At 56.8% G+C, this 15355-nt stretch overlaps 2 protein-coding genes across 4 annotated transcripts; both read left to right on the top strand.

Annotated features, from left to right (window-relative positions):
* The first annotated feature begins 713 nt into the window (after nt 1–713).
* Nucleotides 714–3001, top strand: NPM3 (nucleophosmin/nucleoplasmin 3). 3 transcript variants are annotated; one of them, XM_031682705.2, is made up of 7 exons: nt 716–1139; nt 1438–1523; nt 1755–1874; nt 1982–2075; nt 2427–2548; nt 2650–2685; nt 2850–3001. In XM_031682705.2, exons 1-5 carry the CDS (start codon nt 1022–1024, stop codon nt 2537–2539), a joined length of 531 nt encoding a protein of 176 aa, XP_031538565.1. In that variant the 5' UTR covers nt 716–1021; the 3' UTR covers nt 2540–2548; nt 2650–2685; nt 2850–3001. The 3 variants fall into 3 exon arrangements, with proteins under 3 accessions (XP_015100099.1, XP_031538565.1, XP_006210557.1); XM_015244613.3 differs by lacking the exon at nt 2650–2685 and having other exon boundaries at nt 714–1139; XM_006210495.4 differs by having other exon boundaries at nt 722–1139; nt 2650–3001.
* Nucleotides 3002–9058: 6057 nt separating this feature from the next.
* On the top strand, nt 9059–14175 carry FGF8 (fibroblast growth factor 8). Its single transcript, XM_031682518.2, has 4 exons — nt 9059–9145; nt 9368–9548; nt 12724–12830; nt 13686–14175. Exons 2-4 carry the CDS (start codon nt 9524–9526, stop codon nt 13974–13976), a joined length of 423 nt encoding a protein of 140 aa, XP_031538378.2. The 5' UTR covers nt 9059–9145; nt 9368–9523; the 3' UTR covers nt 13977–14175.
* The last annotated feature ends 1180 nt before the right edge of the window (nt 14176–15355 follow it).

Here is a 15355-nt window from a genome sequence, read left to right as displayed (position 1 = left end):
CGTGGTGTACTATTGTAAACCTTCCTTTTCTTCCTCCTCTTTCTGCCCTTCATGCCTCACCTACAAGCCGGTATTCTGCCTCTCAGCAGCTGTTCGAAGTTGGATTTCAAAGGCAGTCCTCCCGCACTCCCAGTAAAAGATTGCCTTCCAGATTCTCCTCAAGGCAAGGGAAAAGAAAAGACTAGTTCTTAGCCAAGCCACTTGCTTGCCACAGTTACAACCTGGGTGTGAATTAGGGCAGCTAGTTTGAGTGAGTTCCTGTCATGTAATAGAATAAGGAACAGAATTTGCCTGATTCTTTGATCAAAAGGTGAAAGTTGGAGGCGTAGCCTATATTACAAGACGGGGAGTCCAAGGCAGAAAGATGTTACTGGACTAGCACGCCTCTGCCAGAAACTGCAGTTAGTCCCACGCTTGAGCTAACGTCCTCTTCTAGCAATCACCAGCATCCAGCCAGCTTTTGAATCTCAGTGAAGATGATGTGCCATCTGGATAGAGGTGCAGGGTCGTAAGAGTAGGAAGCGTGTCCAGGAATGGACTGAGTGGTTTGGGCAGAATACCTAGAACTGAAAGTCTTCCTTCAGGCTCCTCGGCTCCCTTGGAGAAAAGGCAAATCTGAGCGTATTTCCTTTGCTTTTATAAGAAAAACGCTGCACTGTATCTCGCCTTTGCTGGGAGAATTGGAAAGGCTTCATTTATATACACTTCTTTAAAGAAAGCTTACCTTGGGTTGGGGGACACTAGAGGGTGAGCGGAATTAGAGAAAATGGAGGCAGGAGCCGCCCTTAAGAGTCTTGGTCATGGAAGTGAGCCAGGGCGTTAATGTTAATCCCAAATCCATCTTTAATGATACTTACTCTGCGGTCTCGATGCACCGGCCTGAGACTCCTGAGCCGAGACGGGGCGATGGAACCCTGGACCCCGGGCGCCTGGCGAGTCTCCTTTAATAGGCGGAGCCGAAACCGCAGAGAGTCCCCGGCTTTGTACGTGTCGGGGCGGGGCCACAGACGGCCCTTGCAGCATGGCCGCCGGCGCCGCCTCCGCCTTGGCGTTTTTGAATCAGGAGAGCCGAACTCGTGCCGGGGGTATAGGCGGTCTGCGAGTCCCGGCCCCGGTCACTATGGACAGTTTTTTCTTCGGTATTGAGGAAAGGAGGGGCTGAGGGTGGTACTGGGGCGGTCGGAGGCAGGGCTGAGGAATAGGAAAGATGCACGACGTGAGGGCGGAGGGGGCCTCGCATGCGGCAGCTCTAGCAGAAGCGGGTGGCCGGGACCCTGTCCCAGATACGCGAGGCGGGGCCCAGGCTGAGAGCTCCAGGTGTTCCTGAGAAGTGGGCGTGTGAATGGCCGGTCAGACCTTGGCTGCACGTGAACGGGATTCGGTGAAAACATACCCACATACTTACGCACACTCACCACTCACCGTTATCTCTTACAGGTTGTGAGCTTTCGGGCCACACCCGCTCTTTCACCTTCAAGGTAGAGGAAGAAGATGATGCGGAGCACGTGCTGGCTTTGACCATGGTAAGGGGCGAGGAAGGGGGTTGGCGGTTAATAGCTCTACCTCAGCAGGCAACCGGTGGTCCTCTACCCGCGTCTCTCCCCTTCCCTCGTTTACTGGGAGTCACCTCCTCTGCCTAACCCCGACATAGAGGGCTCCCCTGGCCAGGTGATCCAGGGACCTCTGAGGCTGGGCAAGTTTGTGGTGTCCACCCTCACTTGGGGAAACTCCGAAGCCCTGTGTATCCTTCCTAGCTCTGCCTCACCGAAGGAGCCAAAGATGAGTGTAACGTGGTAGAAGTTGTGGCCAGGAACCATGACCACCAGGAGATTGCAGTCCCTGTGGCCAACCTAAAGTTGTCCTGCCAACCTATGGTGAGTTCCCTGGCCATACCTTATGGGGTTGAGAGGTAGGAATTGACGACTTACGAACTCCTCACAAGATGGGGTGTGCCAGGCCTTCATCCTTGTTTTCCTTCCAGCTCAGTTTGGATGACTTCCAGCTCCAACCACCTGTGACCTTCCGCCTGAAGTCAGGTTCTGGCCCTGTGCGGATCACTGGGCGGCACCAGATTGGTAAATCTTCTCGCTTGCTTCCAGTGGACTCTCCATCAGGATTCCTGCCCCACCTCAACCTTATCTCCCAGTGCAGTTCCCATACAGACCCTTTATGATGTGTCCTCCACTTTCTGTCCTACTCAAGCCATTCTCCTTCATGGAACCTGTCTAGCTTCTCCAGTTCCAGTGATGTGGACTCCTTTGGCTCTTTGTCATCTAGTTTAGTATCTGAAGTTTTTCCCACAGACCATAAGCTCTGGGAGGTGAGGGTCCCGCAAGCCTAGAGCCACAGGGCATGAATAAATAACGTGTGGTATGAAGGGAGTGTGGCTTTAACTTCCCTCCCTGTATTGCTTGTGTGCCTACCAGTTACTATAAGCAATGACCTTTCTGAGGAAGAGAGTGAAGAAGAGGGAAGTGAGGAGGAGGAAGCTGAGTTGTGTCCCATCTTGCCTGCTAAGAAGCAAGGGGGCAGGCCCTAACCCTTCCTGGTAAGTTGGGGGTAGGCATGCCCAGCAGAGTCGGGAGTTGTGGGGCAGGCAGAAGGAGCAGGTGTGGGCCTAGATGCTGACCCCTTGTTTGCTCTCTGCAGGTCAGCTAGCTGCCTGCCACATGTACCATGCACCAGGTTCCTGCACAAGTTCCAAGAATTTTGTGTTTTCTCTGTTGAAGAGGGAGTGTGGGGGTGGGTGGGTGGGGTCTTGGGCTGGTGATAGAAGAGAGGGGTCCCATTCTCCACAGGGCCATGGTTTTCTAATCCTATACCATGTCTGGGGTTTCCCTTTTCTCCAGGAGTGGGAGGAACTCTGAATTTTTATCCTGACCCTCTCTCCCCACTTGCCTATGAGATTGGAGGTCAGCATCTGAAGCTCAGGACTACACATTTCTTATATTTTTTACATTTTTGGATAAAGGTTGAAATAAAGTGTGGAGTTTTTTTGCTACTTATTTGTGTGGCTTCTTTCCCTGCTGGGGTGGCATTCCCCTAGGGATCACCAGGTGGCACTGTGGCAGCACGAAGGGTGGCCTTGGGTCTGGGGGAGGGTGGGATCCTGCTATTCCTAAGGCCCTGGGACTAGCCCAGTCCTAGGCCCTAACTGCCTTCCTAAAAGAGGACCTCCCAACACCAAGCCCATTCCCAGTCCCTAAAGGTGGGGGAGGGCCATTCCAGGAGGTTATCAGCATCGAAACAAGGGGTCTGGGCCTCTGTCAGCACTCAGGCTGATGAGCAGGGGTGCAGATAACGGGGCTTAAGCAGCCCAAGGAATGTGCATCCCTAGCCCCATGAGGGGGCTCAGGCCCTAAGAGGGCCTGTGAGGGGTAGGGCAGAGGCCAGTCTGCTCCTCCTTCCAGTCTTGTAGCCCATCTCTGAGCCATTCTGGGCCCTTAGAAACCTGATTCCGGGAGCCAGATGGAGGGGGCTGGCCAGATTGGGTGACAGAGAAACCAGAATCCGGGTGGCCTAGCATATGGGGGCAGAGAGGAGCCCCTGGGATTCAGCCTCCTGGGCTAAGGTGTTCCTGGCCCCAGCACACTGCCTAGTGTGGGGGTTCTCTGGTGCCTGAAATAAGGTAGTTCTGGGATTTGGCTGCTGCTGTGCTAGGAAGAGAAAGAGATGTACCTGTATGTATGACCAAGTCTGGGGTCAGCAGTTTAGCAGCTGTGTTGATGGGGGTGGGGGGCGATGTCTCAATGTCCTCCAAACAAACAAACATAAGATTACCTTCTGAGACAACCTGGGGCCAGACATGCTGAGGATGGATAGAGAACAATGTCTGGTGGGGCTAGGCCCACTCACTCCCACACTCGCTCCTGGGCAAATGAGTGAACAAGTGGGAGAGGTCCCAAGATAACCCCAAGAGGCTGGTATTGGGGCAGGTGAGGTAAACTTTGGAGAGAGTGTCCCTACAACATGGAAAATCACTCCTTCTTCAACACATCCCTGGAGGAGTTTACCCTCTCCCTGTGGTGAGGAGCAAAGAGGTCTAATTTTGAAACTCCCTTTTTCCTTAAGTTGAGGATAACGAAAGATGATCCCTCTCTGTGTTGCAGTGTCGCAGGCCCCTTTCTCTTCTCTAGGAGGACTTTCCTGAAGTGCTTCCACCGGGAACCAGAGGGGTGGGGGCAGCTGGAATAAGACCGTTCCCCTTCCCGCGACACCGGGCCGGGAGATAGTGGGGGAAGGTGGGGTTGGCGCCCTCTGGTGGACAAGGTTGAAGCGGCCTGTGGCCAAGCGGCTTCCCACGCCGCCTCTCCAGGAGCTCCAGGCGTGAGCCGCAGGGCAGGGGCCTCTACGTGCCCTGCGCGTGGTCTGGGCGTCCGCAGTTTAGGCAGAATAAGAGGGAATAAGTCAGCAAGGCTGACTTCGTTCGTTCGGTCGGTCGGTCGGAAGCCTGGCTGAGTGCAGGGAAAAGTCATTTCTCAGGGAAAGCCTTCCCAGCCGACCCATCTACCCTCTGCGTGTGGACCAGCCCCAGTATTTACCACCCCCACCCCCACCGCCACTCCGCGACGCCGCTGACCGCTCATTGTCTGTCAGTGCCTTGGCTGGTTTCTTGGTGGGTCTCCCCGCAGCCCTGGCCGGCGCCCAGCGCGCTCCTGCCCGCGGTGGGGGCCCAATCCACATCTGTTTCGTCCAGGAGTTTCCTGGCCCGACGGGGCGCCCCGCGGACAGAGCTGGGAATTGTTCTTTCTCCCCATCCAACCCCACCTCTCTTGGATCCCCCTTCCTGGCCCCTCAGCGCACAGTAGGAGCGCTGCCAATTCACTTTGGCCTCAGAGCGCTGAGGGACGAAGGCGTACGCCGTACGCCGGGGTTTACAGATCGCTGGAGGAGGGGCAGGCCTGTATTTGCGGGGCGCAGAGGGAAGACTCCCAGACCGGGACTCCAAGTGCTTAACACAGTCTCGGCGATTTGCATTTGAACGGTCCGCGGAGGGTCTGCGGCGCTTTGAACGCCCAGGCGCAGGAGGCGCGCGTTGAAGCGAGCTGCAGTGTAGGCGGCCCGCGCCGGCTGGTGTGGATTTGAGGGGCCCGGGGTGGGCCGGGGGGGTGGGATGGGGAGGTGACAGATGCGTTTGGAAAAAAGGCTGAAGGTGTGTGTTTGGGTCCCCGCGAGGGTGTGTTTGCGGAGAGGGGCTGTTTGTGTTGACTAGGAGTGTGTGTTTGCGGGAGGCGAGGGAGTGTGTGTGTGTGTGTGTGTGTGTGTGTGTGTGTGTGTGTGTGTGTCTGTGTGTGTGTTTGTATTTGCGGAGTGTGGGGGCGGCCAGGAAAGGTGGCTGGGCTGTCATTCAGCGATCAGGTTGACAGGCGCTCCCTCATCAGGGCCAGGGAGCTCTGATTGCAGATTCGAGGAAACAAAATAGCAATTGTAATTACGGGGCTTTGATAAGATAAAGGAAGAAGCTAGCTGGCCGGCAGGCGAGCCAGAGAGCGAGGGAGGAGAGAGCGGCCTGCTGGGGCCCGATGGAGTATTTGCATCTGTCACTCACGAGGGTGTGCCCTGGCAGTACTGGGCGCCTGATGTGGGGGTGGGGTAGGGTGTCCCCATTGCGCTCCTCCTCCCCTCCTCTGTCTAGAGACACTGACTTTTGGGGAGATGAGAAGAATCCCCTAAACTGAGTAAGGTCCAGTTCAGGGAAGGTTCTCCAAATGTAAAGGAATTCTAGTCCAGTAGAGGTCCCTTGGTAGAGGTTAAGGTGTAGGACTCAAACCCTGACCTCCACACTTTTAGGCCTTGGATTGCCCACCTCTGGTGGAGATAGAGGAAGGTGGATTAATATCACTGAGGTTCAGCCCAAGTCCTTCATAACCTTCTGGGGGCTCCAAACCAGGGTTGGACCCTCATCTGAGCCAGGTACTTCTGCATCCACCTACACTTTAAGGAAAGGTAGGTGCCCAGAGTGACTTAGGTTGTTAACTCCAGGACTATGCACACTAAGGATGGGCTAGGTGCCCTGACCCATGCCTAGGTCCTGCTTCCTGCTGTTCTCAACAGCATATTTTCAGAGGGCTGGGTCCCTGGTGAGAAGTCTCTTATCCTTGCTCTCCATCTCTCCACTCATTTATTTATGCATACAAAGAAACATTTTCAAAGGCCTATTATGTGCAGGGCATGAAGTTAAGGAGGTGAACATCTTGGCTGCTTGAAGCAGTGCAGCTGGGAAGGTAGACACTCAACAAGTGGCCAGTAACCTCTAAGACAGAAGGGCACAAATGAAGGAAAAGTGCTGGTCTGGGCTGTGGGCACTGAAGCCCATCTCACCTCTTTCCCTTCAATGGACCCACCTCCCAGTAGGATTGAGAAGAGACAGAGCAAACTCAGCCTTTAGCAAATACAACTGGTCAATAAATGGTGGTGCTTATGGTTAGTATCTGTTGGGACAGTGGTGAAGGCAAGTCTCCTTGGGGAGGCCCTACATGCACTGAGGTCTAAATGCTCAGCCAGTTTACCCATTATTCATTCATTGAATACTAATTGCAGAACAACCCTGCCCAGCTCTCTGTCCCGAGCTGCAGCTTCCCAGCTAGTTAGACATGGCCCTTGGCTAGAGGTCTGTATGGGCAAGAGCCAGCCAAGGGGAAAGATTCCTGGAGGTGGGTAACAGGTGGGCTAAGGGAGTCTACTTCTCTGGGGAGGGATGAGACATTGGGACAAGTCTTCCAACTCTTTTTCCATCTAGACCCTGCTCAGTGTAAGCATTATGGCTGGGATTGGGAAAGGTGGGGCAGAGGAAGGGGTGGTGGGCAGAACTTGGCTGTGCTGCTAGGTAGGACAAGGGCCTGCTTACTGTGTCTGGCCTAATGGCTTTCTGGCACCACTCCAACCTCTCCAGTCCAACCCCCAAGGACATGGGGGGCCAGTGGGGCAGCGAAAGTCTTGGGAGAGGGCAGCAGCTGGGCAGGGCATCAGTAGCTCCACCTGCTCCTCAGAGTTATCTATCCCAGGGTACCTCTGCCCACCACGGTTACTCCCAAAGAAGCACCATGGCACCTGGAGGGAAGCAATGAGGGTCTGGAAAAAGCTTAGACAAGTCCCTACCTCCTTTTGGCAGTCCCCTTTCCCCACAGGTGACACAATACACCAGTCCATGTCTAGTAAAAAGTAGGTGTACCTGTTCAACGCACAAATAATGGGACTCTGACCGGGAAAGCCTGGGTGACCTGAATCTACGTCTCTTCCCCAGGAAAAGCAGCTGAGAGTAGCTATTTTTGCCCCTTCTGCCTGCTGCTTTGGGTGGGTGGTGGGGCAGCACTGTAGGTCTTGCCAGTGACCTCTGGGCTCTCCCACGTAAGTGTCTATGGTTCCTCTCAAACTTCAGACTAGTGAGGGCAGGGGACGGGCAGGGGCAGGGGCAGTGGTGATGGTGATAATGGAGGCGGGATGGGAAGAAGAAGATGCTTCTCGATCTCAGGGCCTTCTTGGGAGACTGAGCGAGACAGGCGAGACCAGCATGGCGGGGTACTCAGCGGAAAGACTGAGGGGGTCGGGTCCCCGTCGCACACGCACCCACGCACTGCCGGAGAGATGAGCGCACTGCCATTCACTCCAGCGTTAGCGGCCACTAGCAGGAGGCAGGCCCAGGCGAAGCGCACAGTAGGTGGTTCAGAGACCCACCATACAGCCTGAGGCGTAAGCGGACCCGGCCCCATGGTGGGGACCTAGCATCTTCCGACTCGGGCGCACCGGCAGTCCGGGAAGCCCCAGCCGAGGGTCTCTGGACTCCAAGGAGCGGGCGGCCCGAGACGCCCCTCATTGCAGCGCGCCCGGACCCCAAGAACGCGCGAGGGGACAGGGGATCGGGGGAGGCGCCCGCACCGGCGGCCCCCGCCCCTACCGCCAGTCCCCAGACCCCTCCCATCGTCCAGACCCCCAATCCCAGACCCGCCGGCCGCCCCGCCCCGGTCCGCCCCGCCCCCGCTCCGGGCTGCCCCCCGGCCCCCGCTCCCAGCCGGGGGCTGCGGGCTCCGGCCGCCCGCCCTGCGCTCCCCCCTTGCGCCCGGTGCGGCGCCCCCCGCCCCCACCCCTCCCCCTCCCTTCCCACCTACCCACCCCCCCTGCCGGCCCGTTACCCTCCCGCCCGCTCCGGCTCCTGAGCAGCCAGCGGCCACCGGCTCCGGCAGCGGCGCAGAGGCACTCGGCGCGGCGCGGCGAGCTCGACATTCCCCGGGTCCCGCAGAGCCGCGTCGGGATCGCCCGGGCTCCCGCCCTCGAGCCTCGGCCACCGCCGCCCTCGGCTAGTCTGTCCGCGGCCGCCCGAGCGCCGGCGCGATCCCGCCGGGGCCGTGCGTGCTCCCCGGCTGCGCGCCATGGGCAGTCCCCGCTCGGCGCTGAGCTGCCTGTGAGTACCGCCGCCCCGCGCCCCGAGTCGCGCGCCCGCCCTCCCGCCGCTCACCCCGCGCCCCTCTCTCCCCGCCCGCTTTTGTCTCCCACAGGCTGTTGCACTTGCTGGTTCTCTGCCTCCAAGCCCAGGTAAGGCGCGCCGCGCGGAGGCGGGGGCCGGGGCGGGCGGGGGCCGGCGGGGGGCAAGGTCGGGCAGGGGCACCGGGACCGACCCTATGGTCGCGTGGCGGGGCTGGAAGGCACCTTAGAAGTGCAGCCCTAACTACCCCGAGAAGGGAGCTAAGGAACAGAGAGGTAGTACCTGCCTAAGGTCACACAGCCAGTGAGTGGCGAGGCTAGACCCCGAAGTCTCGGAGTCCAGCGCTGTCTCCCACGCCTTCTAGCCAGGTGGGGGTGGATGGGGAACTCCGCGGGCAGCCACACCTGGCCGCCGAGGAAGAGGGCATCTGGGGCTAGGGTTGCGTTCCTTGTTAGAAGTCCGGTGACTGCCTCAGGGACTCTCTCCGCGGCTCTCAGGGGAGACTTGCGGCGGATCTGGCCGAATGATCAGGTGCCTAGGCCCTCTGCGCTCTCAACATTTGCTCCGTAAATTTGTCTTTATAAATGTCAGGGGTCGGGCAGCGCTGCCTCCCGACTTAAAAGCGCCCTGCTCTTCTAGGAAGGCCCGGGCGGGGGGCCTGCGCTGGGCAGGGAGCTCGCTTCCCTGTTCCGAGCTGGCCGGGAGTCCCAGGGTGTTTCCCAACAGGTGGGTCCAGCTCCTTCCCCATTCCCGGTTCATCCATGCTAGGCTGGCTCTGTCTGACTTTCCTGGGTGGGGGTGGTGGCCCGAGCAGGCATGTTGGGGGGACCCCAGCCCCTGCTGGCTTCCTGGGGCAGTGGAGGGGGGTGCCGGGTGATGGGGGCCACTTGGGCCCCTGGGCGGAGTAGCATTATAATGGCGTGTTGTGTATTTTTCAATTTCCTAAAGGTAACTGTTCAGTCCTCACCTAATTTTACACAGCATGTGAGGGAGCAGAGCCTGGTGACCGATCAGCTCAGCCGCCGCCTCATCCGGACCTACCAGCTCTACAGCCGCACCAGCGGGAAGCACGTGCAGATCCTGGCCAACAAGCGCATCAACGCCATGGCAGAAGACGGGGACCCCTTCGGTAAGGCGAGCTGCACTGTGGCCAGTAAAGGTAGCTTGCTGAATGTGCCTCCTTACCCCCTCGCTGGCCTGTTGTGACAGGACCCAACAGCTCCATCTGTGCCAGGACAGAGGCCTGCATGCTCCCCAGCTCAGAAGGGAAGGAGTTAAGGCAAAAAAGCATCTTGGGGGTCATCTGGAGAAGAGAGGGCTGGGGAAGGGACCTGAGGGAGTACTTGGCCCACAGGTGCCCCCTTCCCTGCCCAGCAGATGAATGAATCCAGGAATCTCCCTTTCTACCTCCCCCTCTCATACCCCTCCCCACTGCAGGTGGAGGCAGAGGGTTCAGGGGGAGGGGGCCCAGGTTTAAGGGAAGCTCTTGAAAGAGGATATGTCGCCAGGGCCCACAAAAGGAGAGTGGGAAAGGGAAGGGAGAGAAATCCCCCCAGCTCTCCCAGCTTGGGGGGGTGCTGTGAACCTTTAAATACTTTGATCAGGAGGGTCAATTACGCATGGGGGCTAAGCTAGGAAAAGGGCCCTCCCGGCTCTACTTGTCCAGGAACCCAGGCAGTCGGTCAGAGCGGGGCTCCTGGCTCCCGGTGGGGTGGTGAGTACAGGGAGCTACTGCGGAGCGGAGAGGCTGAGGACTGATTGATTTCTAAAACATTCAATATTTCTGCCTTGAAACAAGGCCAATTTCCAGAGTCCTGGATGTACCAAGAGAAAAGCAAGCCCTCTGGGCGGCTGGTGTTGTTTTTAGAGAGCGATTACTGTGAGTTTAAAAACCTTTAAATAATGACCAAGTTAAACAAGCATGAAAGGAGAGGGGAAGACTCTATTAAAATGTAATAAAAAGGTGAGGCATTTTAAGAGCTAAGAAGAAAAATGAAGAATGATATAAAACAGAAAAAGAACGAGCCTTTTTTTCAGATGTGGAGTTTGAAAGGAGTTGCAAGTCTGTAAATGTTAAAAAAAGAGGTTCAAGATTGTTCTCTATGAATCTCTGGAGAGACCCCCGCGTCTGGCAGAGCGATTAAAACTCTTCTTACTTTCACCTTTTTCAACATTTCCTGAATACTTTCTCCTCTTCTCGAGCCAGTTTGGGGGATCGAGTATGTCTCGCTGCATTTTTTCTGCATCGACGTAGCTAACTTCCCTTCAAAGCTGGAGAAGGAGACATAATTTTCCTGGGATAAATCTGTCACTGGGGTGGAAGAGTAGGTTTGAAAATGTTAAGCTTTCCAAAAGCCCGGTCGGGAAAGCCGCTGTAAACTGCGGCCCCAGCTCCCCAGATCCATCCAGGAAGGAGAGTGGGGGCTTTCGGCGGTGGGGGTGGGGGCGGCCTGCCTGGTGGCCGAGCTCCCCCGCTGGGCTGGCAGGGCCAGCCTACCGTCCCTTTGTCCCTCCAAACTGGCTGCTTGCTGCCCTTTTCAGCTTCCAAGGAAAGGAAACGAATGTCTGGTTCCTCCTGGGTTTACTCCACTGGAGCAAATGGTCCAGCATCCTTGGGTTTTGAGGAGGGAATAAGAGGCTACGCTGGCCATCGAGGAATTCATCTTCAGACATCAGAGTTCTGATGCCCACTTCTCTCCTTGCAAGTATAGGAGGCTTCCCAGGTTCCCTGGTTCCTGCCTGGTGGGCAGGAGCAGGAGCAGAAGGGCCCAAGACCAGAGGCTTAGGGTGTACAGCCAGGATGGAAGAGTCAGGGGAGAACAGCGGGGAAGTCCCAGTTGCTTCCTTATGGGCCCCAGGGAGGGACAGACGGGCTATTCCATCCTTACTGCCCTGTTTGGCCAGAATCCTCAGAATGGGATCCTCTTCCCTCTTTTCTAGTCACTGTCCTTCCTGGCCCTTAAAAGTAGCCGCTTCTTGCCCTGGAAGGAGGGATGAGCAGACTGGCTGGGTCCAAGAGGAGGTGGGTGGGAGGGGAGGTGACAGCTGCATTTCCCTGGCTGACTTGGAGCCAGACTGGGGACTTGGTTACTGGATCCCAGCTACGTGCTTCTGTGAAGGGGGGCAGGTAGTCACAGGCTGGGCAGTGAGGGCTGCCTTGCTGACCTGTGCCCATCCCTCCATTAGTTTCAGGGATTGAGAAGGTGCCACCTGGTCAGAGCAGGCTGGGAGGCCGCCCTGGGAGTCCCCAAACTTCTTTCTCAAGGAGGGAAAAATGTTGAGCTCTGCAGGAGGGAGAGCCAGAGACCCAGCCCCTTCGGTCCCATTCCAAACAGCTAAGTCAGCCCCCACTCCCTTCTTAGTGACAGCCTCAAAGGGAGGAATTGTCTGGAGAGTGGACAGGGATCAGGGCTTCTGTGGCAAGCTGACTGTCTAAGGGCAGAGGGAAGGGGGAAGGCACAGAATTCAGCTTCCAGTCTCCAGGCTCTCCAGAGTGAGAGGCAAGCACACCTGACTTTCTCCTCACCCACAGAAAGTGTTTGGTCACTGGGGTAAGAAGCCCAGCACTGAGGGAGGTTGAAAGAGAAAAGACTATTGAGTTGTTGATTTCTGGACACTGGGGCTGGGGACTGGGGTACTGGGAGGCGTGGGGAAGAGGCAGCATCCTCCCAGCTGCTGTCTGAGGTTCTGGGGACACAGCAGGCTCTGGGCTGTGTGTGCAAGAAGAGCTGTTCTCATCTCTGGCAGAGTAGGGGTGGGGTGCGGGGATGGTCAAGGCTGTGGGTTAGAACCTGTGGTACCAGAAACAAGAAAGAGTGCTTTATGTTTGACCTCAGGATCAGAGGTCACCAATGCACCTCGGATGTGTGTAATGATCTGTGAGGCATGTGCATACAATATTTTGAGTTGGAAGAATCCTCAGACATCTTATGATTAATAGTGGAATTCTAGTCAAATTAAATTTTACTTGAAGCCTCAACATAAAATTCATTAGTCTGATTTTTATACAGGGTCTTTTCAATTTGATGGCCCCAAAACCCCTCTGCAGAACCCAGTTCATACACTGGGTCCAATGTATGTCTTGTCCATCCCCCTCTGTAAACCCAGAGGAGGGGCCTGAGGCCCAGAAAGGGAAACTTCCCAGGGCTGCACAGCTTATTAGTAGCTGGGCTGGGGCTGAAGCCCATGTCTTGGGGGTCTGGCCCTTGGAGCAGTTGCTCCTGGGATGGGCCAGCTGGGGTGAGGATGTGGAACACTGGGGATCAGGGAGTTGCTAATAACCATCCCCCCACCTTCCCTGACAGCAAAGCTCATTGTGGAGACAGATACCTTTGGGAGCCGGGTTCGAGTCAGAGGAGCTGAGACAGGCCTCTACATCTGCATGAACAAGAAGGGGAAGTTGATTGCCAAGGTGAGGTCCCAGAAGGAAGGCGGGGGTGCCTGGGGCTTGGGGAGCAGGCTGCACAGGCTGAGCTCTTACAGGATCCCAACAAGGTGGGCAGAGAAACAGAGGGCCACCTTGGGGTTACCTAATGATTGGGTGGGGAGGAGGTCGGGGAAGTGGGGGAGGAGGAAACTGCTCGAGAGATGAAAAGCTATAAAGGCAAAGTAGGAAGAAGGAAGGCTAGGGAAGGGGCTGGGGAGGGGGTGTCGGTAAATTCCATATATCTTTTTAACAAATCGCCAAATTGCTTTGCTATTATGTCCAATTACATGGTACCAGCATTTGGAATGTTCAGTAAGCCGCAGGCCCAGCCCCTCGGCCGAGCTCTGAAATGGCCCTATTAGTCACGGCTCCTCTTCAGCCTCGAGCTCCCCGCTTCCTGGGCTTCTGGGGCTTGGGGCTCAGCACCTTGTCACCGGCCTTCCCTCCCCTATAGGGTGGCAGCCCTGGGGCTGCAGGCTGGCATCCTGAGGGGTTGAGGGGGCAGGTGGGGAAACGGGCGCTAGCAGCTTGGGCCAGACTGGTGGGCAAGAGGCCAGGGCGGGCAGGGGCTGGGCCCCTTCTCTGCGTCTCTGTGTCGGGGCCCAGCCCCTTCGTAGACAGCCATGTGTCACTGCTGCCCAGGAGGACAGGAAGTTGCCGGGTGGGCTGCGGGTTGTGAGGGATTAAAGAGCGGGTGCCTGGGCAGGGGGTGGGGCTGCCCACCCTGCCATCTGCTGGGGTGCCCACCTGCTGTCTGGGGCCGCCTGCCCTCTGCCTCTGATGGAGTGGGGGGCTCTGGACAGAGCCCAGTGACACCGTGTCTGGCCCCCCTACCTGCAGAGCAACGGCAAAGGCAAGGATTGTGTGTTCACGGAGATCGTGCTGGAGAACAACTACACGGCCCTGCAGAACGCCAAGTACGAGGGCTGGTACATGGCCTTCACCCGCAAGGGCCGGCCCCGCAAGGGCTCCAAGACGCGGCAGCACCAGCGTGAGGTCCACTTCATGAAGCGGCTGCCCCGAGGCCACCACACCACAGAGCAGAGCCTGCGCTTCGAGTTCCTCAACTACCCGCCCTTCACGCGCAGCCTGCGTGGCAGCCAGAGGACTTGGGCCCCTGAGCCCCGATAGGCCCTGCCGGGCCCCTCCCCGCCGCTCCGAGCACCAGAGATTTTCATCTTGGGCATCTCCTGCAAGATGAGGTCTGCGCTACTGAAGGCTGGGGAGGAGCTGGGGAAGCCCCGGGCTCTAGTTGTTGATAATTGTTTGCTGTTGGGTTTTTTGTTGTTGTTTTTTTAAAACAAAAGAGAGGCTCTATTTTTGTATTCCACTTGGTTGTGGTGTCTGTCTTCTTAACTCTCAGGAAGGCTGGTGAATGGCCCAGACTGGGATTCCGGCAGGGGTTCCCTGGGGGTGGGGGCTTTTCTAGTCTAACAGAGGTGCTCCTGAGACCTCAGCACCTGCAGGGCAAGCCGGCCAGGCAGCCAGGGGCTCCACTGCACCCCCAGGTGGGGCCTGGGAGGACTTAATGGCAGGTCTTTTAAGGGTGGGTTGTCAGTGGGGGAGGTAGTTATATATTAGTTGCTATTAACTGAATGAAATATTTATTTAACTGGAGTATTAAAAGTGTGTGTTGGAGAGTGAGTCTGCTAGGGGTCAGCAGCCCCCCTCCTCTGCACTACCTCAACAAACCAGGCTCCAGCTCTGACTGTGGCCTTCCTTCCACCTAAGGACCTGTACCTGTAGGCATTCCCATCACTGTTACTGGATGGGTTTTCCTGGGAGGACAGAAGCAGGGAAAGGGGCAAGAAGAGGCTCTTAGGTAGTCCTGGGACATCTTGACTCGGGCTCTTCATAGGAGTCATTGCTAACACTTTCCCAGGCCACTTCTGGATCAGAAATAATGACTGCTAAAACTGGTGGTGTAAACATGGATTCAGTGAGTCCTTTAAAAAGTGCCTTCCTGTGTGTGCCTTGGTCTGTGTGAGAGACAGATCAGAGATGCCAGAGCTAGTTCTTTCTGAGTATCAGGCTCCAGAAAATGAGAAAAAAGAGCAGCTGCTAGGGTCCAAGGTGGGGGTTTGTTGGATGGGGGGCCGCCAAAGCTAGTGTCGACAATTGTGACATGGAACAAGTGTTAATTTTGGGAGATCTGGTTAGAGAGTTGGGAGCAGGAGGTGCTGAGCTCAGGTGCTGAAAAAGAGCCCAGGGGGACTATGGTCCAGGGAGAGGTTGCTGACCTTGGAGAGACCGGCCCTAGAGGGAGAGGAACTGGCATCGGCCAGGAAGGAAAGGCCACCAGCCAAGAGCAGAACTCAAACTCTGGCCAGGAGGAGAAGCAGCAGGTGGTATGTCAGAAGGACTAGCCTGTGAGGAAGGATTGCTATGGAGGAAGGAAGACCAGGTCATTCATGGTGTGGACAAGAGGATTGGCCTGTGGTGGGTGGAGGGGTATGGGTTTAGAGGTAGACTGGTGAGATGGGCATCACACCACCCCCAAGAGAGCCCAA

This window comes from Vicugna pacos, chromosome 11, assembly GCF_048564905.1.
Source record: "Vicugna pacos chromosome 11, VicPac4, whole genome shotgun sequence".
NCBI lineage: Eukaryota > Metazoa > Chordata > Mammalia > Artiodactyla > Camelidae > Vicugna > Vicugna pacos.
This window is presented reverse-complemented; position numbering and strand designations above follow the sequence as displayed.